We start from the raw sequence: 21523 nt of genomic DNA, 5'->3' as shown, positions 1-21523 counted from the left end.
TTTGAGTACACCATCTGGGTCCTTTCAGTACACTTATTTTCGCCCGATCTGAATCGGAATGCCCTACGTACTCAAACTAAGGCTAGTAAGTACGGATAGTATGGATATTGGAACACAGCACAGGCATTTTCTGGTCAGTGGCGCAATTGCTTTTACGATCAGTAAAATAGCACCATGTATCATTTGCGTCAGCACACTCCTCTGCTTTTCGCCGACACGCCTCTCGGGGCGCAAGTGCAGTGGCGCGAGTTTGCTGCGGAGGAAACTAGCTAACTGCTAGGAAATAACTTAGCCCCAACCTAGTTATTTTAACGTCGCCCATGTGTTTTGACAGGAACTTTTGGCCCAACAGATGAGGAACAAACTGAATAACGGGCCCTTTAAGGAGATTTGAAGCATAACAGCATTTTTATTGCAACATTAAAATCGATTCCACTGTGAGCACCCAAGACCCACAAGTGACTAAAGTTGTCTAACTGAAGAGTTAGGTGAATGAATACTATAACTAAGCCAAAGCATAAAAAGTTGAAGCATTTTGATCTGTTACTAGTGTAAATTATCAGTACCACGGTAGCTGCTTAGTTTGATTCATGTCTCTTCTTTTTCTGCCTTGTGGTCAAACATGAAAAGTAGGCCAACTGTTTCAGTTTAGTCATTAAAAAACGTCTGAGTTATGCAGTCATACAACATTTATTTTCTTGCCCATTAGCAAGGCAGAAAACTTTTCAGACTTGGCGCGTATGTGAGGCTTGACGTTTTTAAGAAAAAAGGAGGGTCTGCAGTGCACACTGATTAAATGCTCCAGAAGTGGATTTATTAACAGGCAACGTTTAGATCACTAGGGATCTTCCTCTGCCTGATGAAGATTCAATTGCCTATATTCAATACTATTTTCTAGCACCTGTGGATTACCATTGGAAGTGTGCACCACCCCTCTTTTTAAGAAGGCTTAGCGTGCGTTTATAACAAGAAACATCAAACAAAATGTGCCGTTGGGCTTCCTCTAAAAAACTGTTAACTCCGTCAGAAAGAGGTTCAAACTTAATCTCCCTAAAAGGTCCGGTATCCCATCAGCCTCTCCTTGCCTCCAGAGTCTCACTCTCTGGAGCAAAAGGGGCGGGCTGGTTGCCCGTTGCATGGTCATCTATCACCCGCCTCCGGCGCCATTTGGCCCGCTGCCAATTTAATTAGCATAGAAGCTAACTATTAACAGCTCACAGACAGTGTCAAGTCAAACATCAAATAGGCTCATTGGGGCGAGGGAGAGAGAGACAGCAGCTTGTTTTGGCTGCCACCCAATCACGAGGAAGAACGTATTTGGCGGACGAGGCTTACCTGGTAGACGTTGTTTCTCTGAATGTTTTTTTGTTGTTGTAGCATTATCTAAGAGGAGCCAGCTACTTGGACGCTGGAGAATTCAAACTAGCAACCCTGACATGGAATTTACTGATCAATCAGTCAGTTTCATTATTTATGTATTCATCATAGCCACCGTGGATTGGTAAGAGATTTTAAAATGTATCCTTTGCCAGGCCTGTAATTGAAGCTAAGTACATCTATTTAATGAGAGAAAAAAGGGGGAGAGTTATCAAAGCACTGAAATAAATCACCCAAGACACCAATGTTACAATCATACAAATATATTAGTTAGTTTTATTCAATTATATCCAATAATATTTTTCCCTCAACTTGTGTTGTGTGTGTAAGTTATCATGGAAATAAATACAGATCATATTGCAAATGCAGAGACAAGGTAGATGGGTGATTGGGCTGTGTTGGGGTGGGGAGAGAATAAATAATGTTGTTTATTGTTTGTTTTTTGTTTTTATTTGAAGGTGGTCCAGTAAGTGTTCGGGCACATGCATGCTTGGTAATCCTGGTCCGTCTGCAAATCCCTCGCAATCGCACAAGTCTTCGTAAAAATGAAAATGAATTAAAAAGAGTAACCTGGTGTCCAGAAACATTGTCGTCATATTAACTCACACGTCGGTTAGGCCGTCCAATCAAACAGGTCCGAGGCTGTTCTCGGATGGTCAAGTGTTTTTCTTTGGATGGCTACGTTGTACTTCCTGTCGTTCCTGTTTCCTGCCGACAGGGGAAGTTATTGCGTACACAGACCAACAGCCCTACCCAATGCCCACCCTTACCCCTACGACCACATTAGCATAGAATATATTCATATATATATATATTTATATAGACTGGATATATAGATATATATTTTTGCCCGACTTGTCTTGCATACAAAAATAGTGTCATTGTGGCTCTGATATCTGGAAGACTGAAGCAGTGTTTTTGCATTATTATGGACATTTTCTATTCTAAAATTCTCTTTTCTGGAAGACTCTACTCGTCACAATGACTTGCAAATTCCATGCTATTACATTTTTTTTTTAAACAATACAAACAAATAGTACAATGACAAATATTCTATAAATAATAAATCACAGAAGACATTAACACATGAATACAGAGGATCTGTTTCTGGGGTCTAATGTTTGTGGCAAAACTCCTGGGACTTTACGTAGGAGAGTAAATGAGAAAGAAAAAGGGAAAAAAAGTGAAGGCTTAAGGTCAAGGGTCAGCTCAGAGGTCAGGTGTGTGGCAAAAAGATCCTCAATAGTATCATGCTCTGCCATTTCGGTCAAAACTAAACTGTTTTAGGATCTCTATTTGTCTGTCTGTCTCTCTCCCCTCCAGCCTTTGCATTACAGACAGTATTTCAACAGTCCAGAACAGGTACAACAGATATATAGCCTTATCAAACATCAAAATGGATCAACTCAGCATACATTTGTAGAAACAGGATTATTGCCGGATTATTGGGTTAACATCAAAGCACAGCATTTTGCATCCATGACAGTCCTAGTATCACCTCTATGCTCCTTACAAGAGTCACAACAGTGCCACATAAAGTCAATCCCGAAGCACGACACAATCCTCGCCCAGTCTATACCATAGCACTCTTAAAAGATACATCACTCTGACTCTTTACATAGCACCCTTAAGAGATACCTCACTCTGACTCTTTACCGTATTACCCTTAAGAGATACCTCACTCTGACTCTTTACCGCATTACCCTTATGAGATACCTAACTCTGACTCTTTACCAAAGTACCCTTAAGAAATAACTCTGACTCTTAACCATAGTACCCTTAAGAAATACCTCACTCTAACTCTTTACCAAAGTACCCTTAAGAAATAACTGAGTATTTACTTTAGTACCATTAAGAAATGCCTCACTCTGACTCTTTCCCAAAGTACCCTTAATATATACCTCACTCTGATTCTTTACCTTATTACCCTAAAGAGATACCTCACTCTGACTCTTTACCAAAGTACCCTTATGAGATACCTCACTCTGACTCTTTACCATAGCACCCTTAAGAAATACCTCACTCTGACTCTTTACCTTATTACCCTTAAGAAATACCTCACTCTGACTCTTTACCCTATTACCCTTAAGAAATACCTCACTCTGACTCTCACCACTTCTTTTGTATTTTTTGTTTCACATTGAGTTGGAACCTCTACTCTACATCCCTCACATAGATTCCTGGAGGATTGTTTCATGGGAAGGGTTGGGGCTAATCCCCAGACTATTTGTGAACTTTCCTTGCTACAGGACGAGTCCTATCGCCACTGGAACCTACCCACTGGATTGCTATCAGAGTGTGTGTATGTGTGTGTGTGTGTGTGTGTGTGTGTGTGTGTGTGTGTGTGTGTGTGTGTGTGTGTGTGTGTGTGTGTGTGTGTGTGTGTGTGTGTGTGTGTGTGTGTGTGTGTGTGTGTGTGTGAAGATGCCAGAGGTGTGTGTTATATGAGCCCTTCTCTCTGTGTGTGTCTCACTCTGTCTACGGCTCTCTGTCACTCTCTATGATCACCTTAGCTCTCCCTATTGGGATTTCTGCTGCATTGCAGACGTGGTGTGGGGACCCCATCTCAAAGTTAAACACATACACACACACACGCACACGCACACGCACACACAATCACACACACACACACACACACACACACACACACACACACACACACACACACATACATAACCCAGTGTATCAAATGGAGAGAATAAATGAATTAAATAATGTTCTTGTGAACCGTGGAAATTCCTCTACAGGATATTTTAATCCTATCTCTCTCACATGCACACACACACACACACACACACACACACACACACACACACACACACACACACACACACACACACACACTACAGATAATACGCACAGGCTCAGTTTAATGTGTTCCTGCTCCCAGGAGTACTGGCCATTGATTTGGCCTCCAAGCTATCGAGTATTTTAACTCCATGTCTCACTCCTAACTCCCTTTTTTTTCTTGGTCTTTTGCGCTCTCTCTAATTCTTTCACTGTCTCTCTCACTTTCAGTCTCCCCCTCTAATGCCCCTCCTTTGCAGACATTCACAACGCCACGAGTTGTTGTTAAAGCTCACCTTTCGGACACATACTCTACCTTCGGGGCTGAAAGGGAAATTGTGTTGCTAAGATAATGTGTTCTGGGAGGGATCAACACCTCGGTGGGGTTGGTGGTGGCTCTCTGGGATTCTCTCTCTCCTGCTCTCTGTCAAGGGTGTCATCATTTCCTCTATTAACTGGTATTTTCAGGAGGGGCTATTGGATCATTTTGTGATTAAAGGTGTGACGTGTACAAGTATAAGTTTGAAACACAAGCAAATGACCTACAATTATCAACAGAATGTGAAGATGTAGCATTTTCAGGTGAGGTCAAGATTTCAATGTATTATGTTGCAGAGATATTTCCTAGGCTAGAAGCTAGCGCAGTTAGCACCGTTAGCCCGTAGCGTCTCGTACCCCTCTGTACCTCCAGATATCAGCGTTACTGCAGGGTCCAGTATGCCCTCAGTCCTACGTTCAATTCCATTCTGTTGGCAGAATCAAACCCACTGGTCCCCATGAACACACAACCCTTGTTATAATCCCTTAAAGATATCCCTATTATTCGGTTAACTTATCTCCTATTCTGGATAGCATCCGATATTTCTATCTCTTATTTTATTCCCCATTCATTAAGGAGCACAATCATTAATCCATTTCTGATTTGATTATTTTGCATCCACACACCCACCGCACTCATCCAAACTGTGTCTAAAATGCCAAAGGTACACCTTCGGAATCACTAATTTGACATTAGTTGAGGAAAGAGAGTGTGTATTGCATGTGTGTGTGTGTATGTGTGTGTGTGTGTGTGACGGTCCTCTTGGGACAGAGACGGTGGAATGGTAAATGTCTGTGTGTTTCTTTGTGCCAGCAGCCATTGGCGTGTTCTGTTGTTCGGTGTGAATCAGGCCAGCTCTCAGGCCACGCTACGGTTTCAGTACTGCAAACACAGTTCAGCAGATTGACAACAAAATGCTAACATGTGGAGGGAGATAATGGTGACGACAAAGTGCTACTAGTTTTTTTACTTTTAAGTCATTAAATGGTGGGTTTATCGGTATGTTAAAAGTGTGTGGAGACAGTATGCTGCTCAGCCAATCAGTAGCTTCCGTCCTCTGTTTCATGGCAGTGGCAGTTATTGCGAAACTAATATATTGCTAACGTATTGCTCTTTCTTTCTTTCCTCCATTTGTGCCTCCGAACTATTCAAATTATGGGCATCATTTCCAGGCTCATTTTATGCATTGCTTTTCCTGTATCATACGCTGATCAATCATAGTTACAGAGAGCAGCAGGATTATGCATTGTTCGAGTAGAATGACTGTGTCTGTGTGTGTGTGTGTGTGTGTGTGTGTGTGTGTGTGTGTGTGTGTGTGTGTGTGTGTGTGTGTGTGTGTGTGTGTGTGTGTGTGTGTGTGTGTGTGTGTGTGTGTTGGGAGGGGATGGTTGTACCGAGAGATAGAAGAAGAGATATGCATTCTTATTTGCTGCATCTGTGAGAGTGTTAGAGTGGATACGTATGTTTGTATGATTGTCAATTTGTACGAATGCTGCTTCACGCAGCATGTGAATATGTATGTGTATTTGTGTGCGTGTGTGTGTGTGTGTGTGTGTTCGTGTGTGGGCGTGTGTGCGTGGATGTGTGTGTTTTTGTGTGAGTGGATGTGTGTGTGAGAGTGTGTGTATGTGTATATGTGTGTGCGTGTGTGTGTGTGTGAGTGTCTGAGAGCACACTTGTTCCCAAGAAAGCACTCAGTACAGAACAATTCTCCCGTAAATAAACCCTGATATACCATAAAAATCTGTCCTTTCCTTCTCCCTCTTTCTAAATCATTCCTCCTTTCCTTCCTTCTTTCTTTTTTGTGACTTTGTTTCCTTCTTTCTATCTACCATGATTTTCTTCCATTTTGATTCCTTTTTTTTCTACCATACCAATTTACCCCCTTCTTTCCTCCCGTTCTCTCGCCCTCCGTCTCATTTATTTCCTCCAACTTTTTCTCCTTTGTTCGTTTAGCACCGCTAATGTGTCTGTGCCGCACAATAACAGGCGCGTCTCTCTGGCCGTCGGCGCCGGCTGATGTTATGCAGGAGAGAGAACGACCTGCCTGCCTCATTGTGCCCCTTACGGGAGCCATGATGGATGTGGGGAAACAAATGAAGATTGCTTTTGGTTTTTCAATGTACGAGAAATAAAATATAATCACAGGGAAAGGAAAATACGAAATATGGGGACAGAAATAATGGTTAACAATTTTTTTTTTTGTTATATCAAATACAACAATAAATAAGGAGAAATATGCCACAAAGAAACTGTGAGATATCAAAGAATGATCCCCCAAACATTTCTCTGCTTTGAGCCATCACTTTGGTTGGTTATTATTTGCCTCAAACCCCCTGAAAATTTTCTCAAATGATACAATATTGTCATCAAATGTATTCAATATTGCCGGCATCACCCAACAAAGTTAGCGGAGGCTTGGAATCCCTTGCATAATAATAATAATAATAACTATTTAGGAAATTATTAGTAATACAGTCTCCGTAAAGGCAATATGAGCCCTAAGAAGGCAACAAGAGCCCTAAACATGTTTGATTCTTAGAGCAGCTCAAGGTTCGTCTCTGGACAAAAGCAAACAAAACAAACCGACAAATAAAACCACGGGTAGTTCTGAAGACAACGGAAAAAAAATTATAGATATAACAACAACGCACAACACCCACGTCAGAGTAGTCATCGCACTCGTATCTGAGAAGTGGATTCACACACAGAGACAAAACAAACGAAGGTGCTTCGAAAAATAGATCACAACAGCTCGGAGCCAACATATCCTGTGCGGGTTGAGACCAAACACAATATATATAGAGTAGATAGACACAGCCATCTGTGAGGATATTGGTTTTCTGGTAATATTGATTCATCTTTGAAAAAAAAGCTGGTGCGTTCAAACAGAATCTGTAGACTCACGAAAAACATCTTTCAGGCCGACCTGAAATTAAACAATATTAGGCCTACAGCGAATACAGGATAAAGGTGTGAGACCTAAAGAATACCGTCATTTTGACGATTTGTGTGCGGGTGGTTCTTGAAGGCTCTGGGAACAGAAGCAGCACTACTGCAGTGGATCTACAAGGTTTACCGTCATCATCATCATCATCATCATCATCATCCTTTATCAAAACCTCTGGCTCTGTGTGTTTGTGGGATGTGTGTGTCTGCAACACCAGTCAACCAATGAAGTACATGCACACACTGATATGAATTAATCTCATAAGAGTATTCATAACAATGAGCGTTACGTGTTCATGTTGTGGGCTCAGACTCGCAGTGAAAGAGCCAGTGAGCAGAGCATCTTGGGAGCTGTAGTTCCACTGTGTGAAATCATCCATCTCACAAACTAATCCAATCCTTACCATTGTGATCTGCGCAATCAAAGTGTGCGGACAAACAATCACCCCATACCCACATCGTAAATCACAGGCATAACCCCACACTGCCAGCACCCAGGGTGAAGACACAATTATGTTGGATCACGTGACGGTGACGGGGTACTTCTAGAGTGTCCGAGGGTCAGAATGTGCTGTGCTTGTGAGCAGGGTTTGGAGTTCAGGGGGGTGGGTCAAAACAAAACGTGACAGCGGGTCCATAAAAAACGTAAAGGAGAACAAAAATGAAAGGGAACATGCCGATGTTGTATTCTTGTGGTTATTTGATGAACCACATGGACGCCAGATGGGGGATGGAGAGGGACTTCCTCTCCCACCCCTGCTTTGCCCTCGCTTTGAAACGTGCCAGTCGGCTTCTGCAGACAAGTTATTGCTCTTTATAAATCCAGGTTCTGCTGTTGGGGCGCCGAATGAGCTGAAGAGGACATTGAGGAGTAGAGTGGGCTATGGGGGGGGGATCTGTAGAGTTAAAAAGAGGAGCTTTTAACGAGACAACTATATCTATATCTATATCTATAGATATAGATACATAGATGAATGTATTTTTTCTTCCACTCAACAGGGATGTGAAGGATGAAGACCTCTACGGAGTTTGTCTAGAGTTCACCGTTGTCTCTGAGGTGGCTGACCGCCTCGGACAGGATCTGTCAGGTCAGGGGTCAGTCAGGGGTCAGGGGTCAGGCCACGCCACGCCACAAGAAAAACGAGTGGCATTTGTGTGAAAGAGATTATGCACACGACTGTGGCGCCTGGATGGAGGCCTCTGAGGACCGCGGGCCCCACCCATCCATGTGACCCCGTGTGAGTGTGTGTTTGTGGTGCACACACTGGGGTTCTCATCAAGGTTCTCGCAGAGGTCAAAGTTCAAACACACACACACACCTCCCCGTCCATTTTTGCCCCCCGTTAATGTGCCTCAGGAGGTCTCTTGAGTGCTAGGAGGTGGAGGTGGTCTTAGTTTGGAGGGGGGGTCCTTCTTGTGTGTGGGCGAGTCGCTGGTGGTCTTGGGTGTTTTCCGTGGCGGGCTTTGCACCGCCACGTCGTGGAGGGAGGGCTCCCGGTACATGGCCACTGTGGAAATGGGCGGGAAAGTTTGTGAATTAAGGGCAGGTGATTACGCGTGAATGGCATTAACCATAAACGAGGACGCGGTTACTCGACCAGCTAATTGCGGTTTGAGCACAGTAGTGTCAATATAATGATGATTACGTTATTTTCAGAGGAAACTTTGTCCAACTAATTGACAACTCGTCTCCGGAGCCTCTCCTCTGATCAAACAACAATAAACATTGTGAGTAAATGTTGTGTTAGATTAACTCATGTTGCTTGAATCAAATGTCCAAGCTTCTGTATGTGAATTCAAAGTGAAATCTTGTCTATCTTGTATCTTGGCAACACTGAGCAAAGGTTTGATCCTTTGAGTACGGACATGAGGAGCTTCCTGTTCCTGTACCTTCGATGAGCTTGGGCAGGAAATGGGCGGCGCCCTTGGTCTTCTTCACGCGGTTGCCCTTCATGACCAGCCCGTCGCGGTTGATGCCGATGTACCAGGCGCGGCCCGACTGCGTCTGGCGGTACAGGATTGACGAGTAGGTCACGTAGTAGTTCTCAAACACACACTCCTTGAACTTACACTCGGGCGTGAAGAGTTTCTGGAGGAGGACACACACACACACACACACACACACGCACACACGCACACACACACACAAAGACATACACACACACAAGCACAGACACACACACACACACACACACACACAAGTGTTAGTACACTATAAGAATAGATAACCGTATATTTACCTCAAAGGCAACAGAGAATGCAACATGTTGACGCTAAGCCATGGATGAGTCCTTTTATCTGTTTCATCCGATGGTAATATGTGCAGTCGTTTTGATACGCTATTCAATGGTGTTAGTGAATCCATGATGATGTCTGAATGCATAATACAAGGTGAAAATGGCTTTCTATTATTCAATCCGAAACACAACATCAAATCACATGCACACACACACACACACACATACACACAACAATATACACACAAAATGCATGTTATTAGCAGTCATCCCGAGCATCTATAGTATATGTAGAGAAAAAAGGAGAATGAACAACGTGGTATGGTGTGTCCGCGCACGAGTATGTATGTTAGTGTTATTTATTTGTAATACTCTTTATACATTAAATCTTGAATCTCGCCGGCTCAGCTCGGAATAGAAGAAAACACTCACACAATTCATAGTGACAGGGTTACGGTAGAATCACAGCTGCTACAACAACAACAACAAACACTCTTATGCCGCTTTTCCACTGCATGGTACCAGCTCGACACGACTCGACACGACTCGACTCAGCTCGCATTTTTTGCGTTTCCACCGCGGTACCATGGTATCTGGTACCTGAAGTGGCTGCTTTTTCTAGTACCTACTCGCTCTAGGTACCAAGCGAGCTGAGCCGATGCTAAAAGGTGACGTCGGCAGACGGCCGGCGACTGATTGGCCAGAGAGTGTGACGAAGTCACGAGAGCGACATGGCAACCATGCTGGTAACATCCATAGCAGCGCCGCAGCCAACATGTTCCACTTCTCCAACTTCTTCAACATGCCGGCTAATAATAGTAATGTGATCGATGTCCTCCATTGTTGTTATGTGGGTTCTGTCCATGTGTGGGTTGCGTATGTGTTGTTTGCGTCGCGTACACAAATACGTCACGGCCCTTTCGCGCAGCCGACCCCGCCCACGTCCAGGAGGTACTATTTGCGGTGGAAAAGCACCCGTGTTGCTACCGTGTCGAGTCGTGTCGTGTCGAGTCGTGTCGAGTCGAGCTACATGTGCGGTGGAAAAGCGGCATTACACACACACACACACACACACACACACACACACACACACACACACACACACACACTGGTGCAACCCTGTCCCAACCCCTCGGGCCAGGCGGCCCAGGGGAGAGGTGGAGGAGGGTGTATACCGGCGATATCCACCAGTCGGAGCCAGAGAGAGTCCATTGCGTCACCCTAATCGGCGTAATGGAGAACACCTGCGGCTGAAGACCAGGTACCCTTTAAAAGTATGTGACATGTTCTCTAAAGGCGCATTTCCACTGCAGGGTGCGGAACGGATCGGATCGCAAAGGTGCGGGTCGGATCGCGTTTCCACCGCCAAAAGTGGGCGTGACCCGGACTTTGCCGTACCCGTTCCGACCCCATTCTAGGGACTCCTCCGTTGCGGTACCCAAAACGAGACCAGACGCCTGAAAGGGTACCCTGGAATTCTAGCTACACCCCCCCTCCGTTGATTGGTCGACAGAATCGTCACTTCCGGGTGACGCGGGGATAAAAACAAACAAACAGTAGCCTCAAGGTATTATTCTTTACAATTAACATGTCGCGTAAAAAGCTTGCTTGGGCGAACAAGGAGGTGGAGACGTTCGTCTGCATTCTTGCGGAGGAAGACGTTGTTTACGATGTTTACGTAGCTGCCGCGGCGATTGACATCCGGCCTACCACCAAGGGTACTGTCGGCAGTGGAAACGCGACCTCGGAACTGAGCTGGGCTATACTGCCCCCTCCCTACCGCACCTTTGCGATCCGATCCGTTCCGCACCCTGCAGTGGAAATGGGGCATAATGCCGCGTTCCCACTGCAGGGTGCGGAACGGATCGGTTCGCAAAGGTGCGGTAGGGAGGGGGCGTTATAGCCCAGCTCAGTTCCGAGGTCGCGTTTCCACCGCCGACAGTACCCTTTAAGGTAGGCCGGATGTCGATCGCCGCGGCAGCTACGTAAACATCGTAAACAACGTCTTCCTCCCCAAGAATGCAGACGAACGTCTCCACCTCCTTGTTCGCCCAAGCAAGCGTTTTACGCGACATGTTAATTGTAAAGAATAATACCTCGAGGCTACTGTTTGTTTGTTTTTATCCCCACGTCGCCCGGAAGTGATGATTCTGTCGACCAATCAACGGAGGGGGTGTGTAGCTAGAATTTCCCGGGACCCTTTCAGGCGTCTCGTCTCGTTTTCAGTACCCCAACGGAGGAGTCCTGAAAACGAGGCCAAAACGGGTACGTCCGTGTCACGCCCACTTTTGGCGGTGGAAACGCAACCCGTACCGCACCTTTGCGAACCGATCCATTACGCACCCTGCAGTGGAAACGCGCCATTAGAGCAGGGACCTGGGAGCACGGGTGGACCAGGGAATCCCCAGGACCCGATACGGACGGGTCAACAAGTGGATCTAGCGGACCTTTCCCCAGCGTTCCCGAGGGATCCCGCACACACGGACGACGTTCGCCGACGAGGAGCGCACCGCCGGAACGGAGCTGCAGACTGGAGCGACCTCCCTCCCCGGGGCCAGAGAGTCAGGAACACTGACTCTTATGGCTCTAGGAGCCATAGTAATATTTTCGTTTCCCCCGCGTTTTCTGTTGTGCCATGAATAAATGCCTTATTGGGCTTTCAACGGACCTTGGCGTATGGTAATTCCTGAGTGATAGAGACATTCCTGGGGCCGGGTTGACACACACACACACACACACACACACACACACACACACACACACACACACACACACACACACACACACACACACACACACACACACACACACACACACACACACACACACACACACACGCACGCACAGAGGCACAGACGAACTCATTCACAGAAGCAGCGAACACAAACACACACACACACACACACACACACACACACACATACACATACACACACACACACACACACATGTGGGGTAGAAAACAGTGCTTTAAAGGGAGGCCATAACTCAGCCAGGCTGGGGTTTCTTGTAACAACAAATATCCGAATCCTTCACCCATAGCTGACCTCAACACAGTCCGGTCAAAAGATCTAGGACACACACACATGGATACACACACACACACACACACACACACACACACACACACACACACACACACACACACACACACACACACACACACACAAACACCCTCTCTCAATGTCTCTAGTAATTGCTCTAACATATTCCTGTTCTATTTAATATCCTCTCTCACTCTTTCCCTCTCTCCATCCCCCGTTCTCTCTCTCCCTCCATCCATCCTACTGTCGTTTGGTAACCTTGTCGTGGAACAGACCAATTTGCAGGATTGATTTGGAGCCTTGATGTGACTGTTGAGCAGAAAAACCCTGATTAAGGACTTTACTCTCTCTATCTCTTTTTAACTCTACCTTCAGCATTACCTTCTCCTAATGGCATGGACGCTGGAAGTGGGGGGGCTGGGGGGGCTGCAGCCCCCCCTGGTGGCGAGAGGCTGAATGTGAAATGCAAAAACCCCCGTGTAAATAAAATAAATACATAAATATATCAGACTATTATTATACTATTGTCATTTTATTGACATAAGTCAAACAACATATTTGACTATGAATGTCACAAGCAGTATAAAAACCCTCACTGAAGTCCGTAGGTCCACGATACAAACCCTTTCTATCTGGATACATCCTGGGAGAGATGTATACCTCGTCCTACAGCAGACTCCCTCTCTCTTCCCTCCCCTGATCCCATTGATCTATCTAGCTCTCCGTTCCTATCTCTTCCGTCTTCCTATTTACTCGGTAGTCCTGTCTCAATCCAGTTTGATCTCTCTAGCTCCCTCCGCTCTCTCAGTTTCTGTCCTCTCACTCCGACTAACTGCTCTGAAAAACCTATATATTCTTTGCATATCCCAGTACTTTATATTCCCAAAGACTGCAGCCAAAGTCTGTTTGTTAACATGTTTTTATTAAATTTGTGTTATAATTCGCTGGTGTAGAACGCGGCGAAGACAAACCCTGCTCTCGCTCTGTCCCTCTATTACTGTGTGAATGAGGCCGCCATTCCCCTGTTGATTGGTTTAAAGCGTCAGCCTCCCATTGCCTTGGATTCAATACTGGGATCCACGACTCGATATTATCTTACCATCCAACACTTGATACAGTCAGAGTTTCAGTCCACTGCGTTACCACGTGTTGTGTTATGAATGAGATGGTTTAACTGTGAACTAGCACTACTCTTTGTGAGTGTGTGAGTCTGTGTTTTCTTTTTGTGAGTGTTTGTGTGTGTGTGTTTTTGAATTTTCTACAGCAGAGTAATTTGAAATGATTATCAATGCGGCAACGTTTCCGTCGCTTTTTTTTTTCCTGTTAGAACAACCATTCATGCAGTTTCAATTGAAGGAAAATATAAACTGTCTTTGGTTTTCTTTTATGATTTTAAAATATGCACAGATGGCACAAATTAAACTACATTTCAATGAGATTAAATTATTTTACCTTGAATTATTTTACAGAAAAACTGTAAGAAAAGGACTGTAATTGCAAGACCATGCCCCAGAGCAGCACAATTATATTTTAGTATATCAACCACTGCATGTTTCTCAGTTGTTTTACTGTTTTATATAATGCCATAAGGCTCCTGGGGTATCTTTCCATTAAATGATGCTTCCCTCCTTCATTTTCTGCATCATTAGTTCGACCAAAACATGGCAGCTATAGATCAATGAGGGTGATAAAGTGCTCCTGATGTAATGGGGCACATCCGCACAGCAAAGCCTAATTCACAGTATTTACTGCACTTATTTGACAATTTCTGTACATATGATCACAACCAATCTTATAATACATTTATTCATTCTAAGTTTGTATGAAAATACTTTTGTATATTTGTAATGTTTTGGGAATTTTCGCCGTTTTTGTATATCGGTCTAGCCTTAAAGAAGAGAGACCGGGCCTGCTTTCTGCGGTAACCCGGTTAGCTCGGCAGGCAGCACCCAACCTAGCTAATTATTCCAGCTTTATCAGCCCGGTCAGTGATGATGCTTCCATTCATTAACCAGCTATTCATTTCTCTGGCCTCATGCTCATTACTCCCCCCTTCCCCCTCACCCTGGACAGCAAGGCCATGTGGAGAACCTGAGGTCTGGCATCATCTCTGAGGTTTGTAATGAGATGGCTATCCTATGTCCCCCCGTAGAGAACAGTGTGTGTGCGTGTGTGCGTGTGTGCGTGTGTGCGTGCGTGTGTGCGTGTGTGCGTGCGTGCGTGCGTGCGTGCGTGCGTGCGTGCGTGCGTGCGTGCGTGCGTGCGTGCGTGTGTTTGTTTGTGCGTGTGTCCGTGCAAGAGATGAAGATGACTAAATGGATATTCTTTGCGTACAGAATAGTGAATTTCTGTAAAATAGATACCTAAGGCATCATACAATGTGTTTTTGTGTGTGTGTGTGTGTGTGTGTGTGTGTGTGTGTGTGTGTGTGTGTGTGTGTGTGTGTGTGTGTGTGTGTGTGTGTGTGTGTGTGTGTGTGTGTGTGCGTAGTACTTGAAGGTATTTGGTACTTGTCTTTTATGTGTCATCGTAAACTATCATCACTACATACTCTATAAACACGCTACTCTGCTTACACTCAACTATATCGAACAACTTCCATTTTATCCGTCTTGATACAAATATTTAAGTCCTGCAGTGAATCAATGCAGGATAAATTGTGAAGCGAAACAATGTGCGGATTGGGACATTCAAATTGGTCGAGAGTAAATCCATCCTATCATTCATTCACTCATGCATGAATGTCATTAACGAAGCAGGAGGAGTCATTCTACCCCAAACCCTTCGTGTCTGCGTGGAACCCGCGACACCAAAACTTCTGCTCGGTTAGTGGAAGATTTGACACAGTTACAAAAGCATTTCTGGGACACCGCCAAACGTTGCCAAAGTGAAGAGAACACAAATATATTGATATTGTCCCACTCTCTCTCTATGCATCCGTTAGAACAGCTTCTTAAAGTCGATGAAGCCTTTTTATGGATTTTATTTGCTTGACCTTTTCTTTCTCATTGTCGCAACAATAAGGTTTTAAGACATAAGGTGAGGATTTTCAGGCGATACCTTCAGCTCTTAGTGGTTTTTAATGAGACACTCTTTTTCTTCAGGAGCTCATGAAGAGGGACTTCTCATGTCCTTTACATCCTTGCACTCTGTGTGGGCTAGATTTGTTGCCGCTGTTACTTTACACACAGCTGATAAAGACAAATGTTTCCCTAGAACTTGGCAAGAACTGGAAAAGAAGCACTTTTCTATTAGCCCCCCGCCCTGACGCGCTAACAAGACTTGAGAGTCGCACCGGCAATGAACAATGTGTCGCCTGAGTTTAATCGTCATTCTACACATCCTTTTTTAATAACTTTTATGTTACCGAAGCGTAGATCAATGCACCGGCCAGCAGGGCATGCTTACATCACGCTGGCACCTCGCAGCTGATCGGTAAGCTGAGCGTGCCACCAGTGTTCTCAAATGAACTCATCCTATTCTCGCCTCTCGCACAGAGTTCCCAGCTCCCACCCCAGAGGGGCTGCTGTTCAAGGAGCCTAAAGCCCGCTCTGATCTGTGATCGGTACCGGAGTCCACACACATAGATCTGAGTGGATCCTCTTTCTTTTTTTTCTTTCTTTCACATCTGTCTCACTTTTTTAGTTTTAGCAGATTAAAAAGCATGCTCCACTTTACATAGGGTACGATGGGTTGAAGAGAGGTGGGGATTGAAAAATGGTCGAGGGGAGGGCGAGAAAGAGAAGGAGCGGCATAAAGAGGAAGAGTATATTACAAAGGGGAGGGGAGAGATAGAAAGAGCGATACAAGGAGAGAGAAGGAGGATTATAAAGAGGAGAGGAGAGATATATACACAGAAAGAAAATATACTACAAAGGGGGTAGAGAAGAGTTAGAGAGAGAGGAGATAGGATATTACAAAAAGGAGTGAGCAAAATAAAATATATATACAATTTGAGGGAGGGAGAGAAGAGAGAAAGAGTATTACAGAGAAGAGACTGAGGATTAATTCACAACAAGACAGGAAAAAGCTGCAACAGAGTTGACTAACGAAGAGGCAGCCGAGACACAGAATGTAAAGACCGGCAACAACAACAGCAAGTAATTAAGATGTAAATAAACCCAAGTGACCCTCAAACCATGCAGCAGCAACAGGACACACACACACTCCTTTAGTTTGTGTGCTTGTGTGTGTGGGTTTTGCATGTGTTTCTGTTTATGTTTGTGTATGTGTGTATGTGTTTGCGTCCTTTGTGCTTTTGTGTGTGTGCCCAAGAGTGAGTGTGTGTGTCTTTGTGTGCTTTATGCTTATATGTATGAGGGCAAGTGTGTGTGTGCATGTGCCTGTATGTGTGTGTGTTAGTGTGTGTGTGTGTGTGTGTGTCTGTGTGTCTGTGTCTGTGTCTGTGTGTGTGTGTGTGTGTGTGTGTGTGTGTGTGTGTGTGTGTGTGTGTGTGTGTGTATGTGTGTGTGTGTGTGTGTGTGTGTGTGTGTGTGTGTGTGTCAAAAGCCACTCATGCATGTCTGCTGTTATGACAGAGAGACATGACGGATCCATCCGATATCAGTGGGAGGCCAGCAGGAGCAAACCGAGACACACACACACACACACACACACACACACACACACACACACACACACACACACACACACACACACACACACACACACACACACACACACACACACACACACACACACACCATCAGGAGTGACGGATGGATCGGGCTCTCATTCATCACTCACTCCCTTATTTGGAGGAGCAGCAAGGGGGAGAGAAAACGAGAGTGAGAGAGAGACCTCAACATAAAGCTAGAGAGAGAGAGAGAATGAGAGAGAGTGAGGACAAAAATAATGAAAATAAATGTGGGTACTATGAGGGAAACAAGGGCGAGCGAGAATGAGAGATGTGATTGAAAGGAGAGAAAGTAAAGACAACTATACTTCTTTTAACCAAATACACACGCCATTCACCGACACCTATAAAGTAAATGGGTGATAGAGCCAAATTAGATGTTATCCAAAATATGTAACCTTTTGGTAACAGATGATGCAGTTCAGCCTCGCTCCACCCTAGACTCTCAAATGCCATTTAAATACAAACGAGTTAAACCATACTCAAACTGTACCTGGAAAAAGTTAAAGACTGATACTTTTCTGAAATGTAAAAAAGAACAGTATTGTGTTTAATGAGGGCTTGCGGTTTGTAACGACTTCCTAAGCAGTGACCAATTTAAACCCCAGTTTACCAGTTTACCACCGTTTTAAGCCAACCACAGAATGACAATCAATTGTGTTACCCCAGAATCTGTAGGGTCAGTTAGCTGGGGCATGGAGTAGAAACAAACATTAACAAATGCACCTCAGCCACGATTCAGCGAGGCAGAGAACTGCTGCGATGCAAAGCCCGGCAAAAATTCAATACGCAGTAGGGCTGGAAAAAATATGAAACCTAACAGAAACAACAAAAGCAGAGCACGGTGAGTTGACTCTGATTGGATGAGGAAGTCAGCGGCGTGTCCAACCGTGAGTGACTTCAAACGGCTTAGGGGAAACCAAGGGTTAATCCCACGCCTTAAACATCGCAGCACTTATCGACCCCTCTGTTCACCAGACAGATGTCGGCAGCGCACTGTGTCTGTGTATGACATTATAACATATAATCACAGTGACGCAACGTTTAATCAGCTGACATCCATTCCTGTCAAAGCATTCTGTCTGATATTGGTCTGCTATCATTAGACATCATAGTTTTATTATGGGCTTTCACTTGCAAGGGTAGAGATGCTGGAAGAGGCCAGCAACAGAGTGATATATTTGAAAATGAGAGTTGGTGGGAGAAACAGTATTTTCTCAATTGTATCGATTTTACGCCAAACAACATTGCCAACCCACCAAGTGTTTGAATACATTAACCCACCCTAGTGTCTCTATGTGTCAAATTAACAAAATGCTGTCATAAAAAAGTTTTGTGTCATTTGATTGATTTCAAGAATCACTTTTTTCATTGCAACGACTGAGTGCCAAACCGAGCCTTTAGGGACCCTTCTGGGTATCCCGTTTTTATGGGCCGACGAGATATTTTATAGGTCAGAGCCACTAAATGAAGCATCCTGCGGTGTATATCGTGCATACATAGACACTGCATAAGGAGATAGCATTTGTGACTCATCGGCGGCATAAGCACTCCTGAAAAACCCGATCAACCTGCATAGCGCTTGCGTAACTGTAGTGTCTATTCATGTTGGGAATTAGCACTTAGCGAGATATTAATGACCAAAATAGGTTGAGTGCTGCCGGGATTGGGAATTGGGTTCTTAACGACTGCAACGACCCTGAACAAGTCAAGCCCTGCTGTTGTTCTGATGGAAACCTCTTTGATAATAGTTTACAAAATGTAACCAGGGGATTGTGTAACTATAAAATAATATCCTAAGTCTAACGATGAAAATGAAATTGGAATGGGATCAATCCCGCCTCCGGCCAAGTCTACACATTCATCAAAGTTAACATCTTAACCCGTCAATTGAGTTCTTAATCAAGAATAGTTTCTGTACGCACAAACACACACGCTAACATGCACACACGCATGCACATGCACACGCACACAAACGCACACGCACACAAACGCACACGCACACGCACACACACACACACACACACACACACAAACAGACACACACACACACACACACACACACACACAGGGCAATGAGAACAGCTGGAGAGGGTACAGGCGGGGTAACACTGGGGGAAAAGAAGGAGGGAGGGAGGATTTAGATGGAAAGATGGGAGGAGAGAGAAAAAAGGTGCCAGGATTGGGAAGAAGGGGAGAATTAGTGGTTGAGAGAGAGGGAGGGAGGGAGGGAGGGAGGGAGGGAGGGAGGGAGGGATGTCCTCTGCCCGTGTGTTTGGGGATTTTCCAGCTGAAAGCAGCCCTCGTTCTCTCTCAGCAAGCCTCTCTCTTCATCCTGACCCTCTCCATCGATCCACACTGCGTGTGTGTGTGTGTGTGTGTGTGTGCACACACACACACACACACTCACACACACACACACACACTCACACACACACACACACACACACACACACACACACACACACACACACACACACACACACACACACCACACACACGTGCGCAAACTTTTGCTTTTCGCTCAAGGCCACCCATGTCTACGTCCAAGTTTCTTGCCACGTCAGGATGGAAGGGCTGTGTGTGAGAGAGAGAGGGAGAGAGAGAGGGAGAGAGAGAGGGAGAGAGAGAGAGAGAGAGAGAGAGAGAGAGAGAGAGAGAGAGAGGGAGAGGGAGAGGGAGAGGGAGGGAGAGGGAGAGGGAGAGAGAGAGAGAGAGAGAGAGAGAGATGCTTTGTGAAAAATGGAGAAGAGAAGAGAAGAGAGGAGTGCTGACTCTGATAAAAACAGACATGCTGTTTTTTCTTCCTCTTCGTCTTCGACGGAGGTCAGATATAAAGTCTGGTGGACTGGAAGTGTTTGGCGTGTGTGCGTGCGTGCGTGCGTGCGTGTGTTTGTATTTGGGTGTGGAGAAAGTCCTCAAAGGTGAGCGTGGTGTGGCGCTCAGCCGGATCCAGCAGAAGTTCTTCTCGATGCCCAAGGTGCTTTGATCTAGGCTTACTGTTCACCCACCCACACACACGCACCTACAGACACACCCTCACTCACACGCATGCACACACACCACCACACCACACACACACACACAGCCACACAGGCACACACATTGGCCCAGACAGGCACACGCACAGGAACACACACACACACTGGCGCACGCACACAAACACAGGCACATGTAACAACCGCACACAAAACAACTACCCTTGACTCTCTCTTTATATATAAATACAGGTTCTCCTCTCCCTGCAGGCTGCGGGGCTATGGGGGTTTAGCAGCTTGTTCTGATGGAGGCTGTGACTGGGTGCCGGACCACCGACCATCCATCGCAATTAAACACCGCTGTACACATGCCCATGGGCAGACTGCTGCAGCAGTGTTTAAGCAGGCTGCTGACCAACTGACTGACTGACCACACACACACACACAAACACACATGCACAAACACACACACACATACACACACACACACAAACACACGCACGCACGCAGGCATGCGTCACACACACACACACACACACACACACAGACACACACACACACACACACACACACACACACACACACACACACACACACACACACACACACACACACACACACACACACACACACACACACACAAGCCAATACACACACACACACACGCACACACACACACATACATACATACGTACATTAGCATATGCGGACACAGTATTATCAGATTCACTACTAGACGGTAAGACATTTGCTCTCCCCTTTTTCTTTCAGGGCGTTTAGATGGAGATGCTGCCCGGTCTGTTGTTGCGTGTCGCATGGCTCGCTTCACAGTGACCGTCTACGACAAGCCCAAAACTAGGTTTGTCTTTACACATACACAATCCTAAAAGCCGCCCACAGTCCACAGTATGGTTTCAGGGCATTGTGTCGGCTCTCTCCTCGCGACCTGACACGTTTCTAGCATCACTGGCTTTCTCTCATTTAAAAAAAGGGCAACAGAAATCCTTGTTTTTTTCCCCTTCTAACAAGTGTGTTGAAAGCCAATTTCCTGTGACATTTCCGATGTGGAAATCAACTGTTAAAAGTTATAGATGGGCTGTTTTAGTGAGCAGTCCATCGAATGCTGAAGACCAAATGCTTAAATGTCATCGTATTGTGTTAACACCATCAGTCGCTAGGGGAGGCTTTATGCAGTA

General features: G+C 45.3%; 1 protein-coding gene across 5 annotated transcripts in view; it reads right to left on the bottom strand.

The window, feature by feature from the left end:
* Window positions 1–1624: 1624 nt before the first annotated feature.
* fgf11a (fibroblast growth factor 11a) overlaps window positions 1625–21523 on the bottom strand; it is a 93386-nt gene continuing 73487 nt past the window's right edge. Inside the window, exons 4-7 of one of the 5 annotated variants that reach the window (XM_060076881.1) lie at window positions 9323–9521; window positions 3453–8940; window positions 3251–3278; window positions 1625–3064 (exon numbers count right to left, since the gene is read on the bottom strand). In XM_060076881.1, the coding sequence (XP_059932864.1) occupies window positions 8786–8940; window positions 9323–9521 (354 nt within the window). In that variant the 3' untranslated portion in view covers window positions 1625–3064; window positions 3251–3278; window positions 3453–8785. Of the gene's footprint in view, window positions 3065–3250; window positions 8941–9322; window positions 9522–21523 lie in introns of all 5 variants that reach the window. The other 4 variants (XM_060076884.1, XM_060076882.1, XM_060076880.1 and 1 more) reach the window with 4 other exon arrangements.

Source organism: Gadus macrocephalus, chromosome 17 (assembly GCF_031168955.1).
Source record: "Gadus macrocephalus chromosome 17, ASM3116895v1".
In the NCBI taxonomy this organism is placed as follows: Eukaryota; Metazoa; Chordata; class Actinopteri; order Gadiformes; family Gadidae; genus Gadus; species Gadus macrocephalus.
Note: the sequence above shows the minus strand (reverse complement) of the source record. Positions and strands in the feature narration are given on the sequence as shown.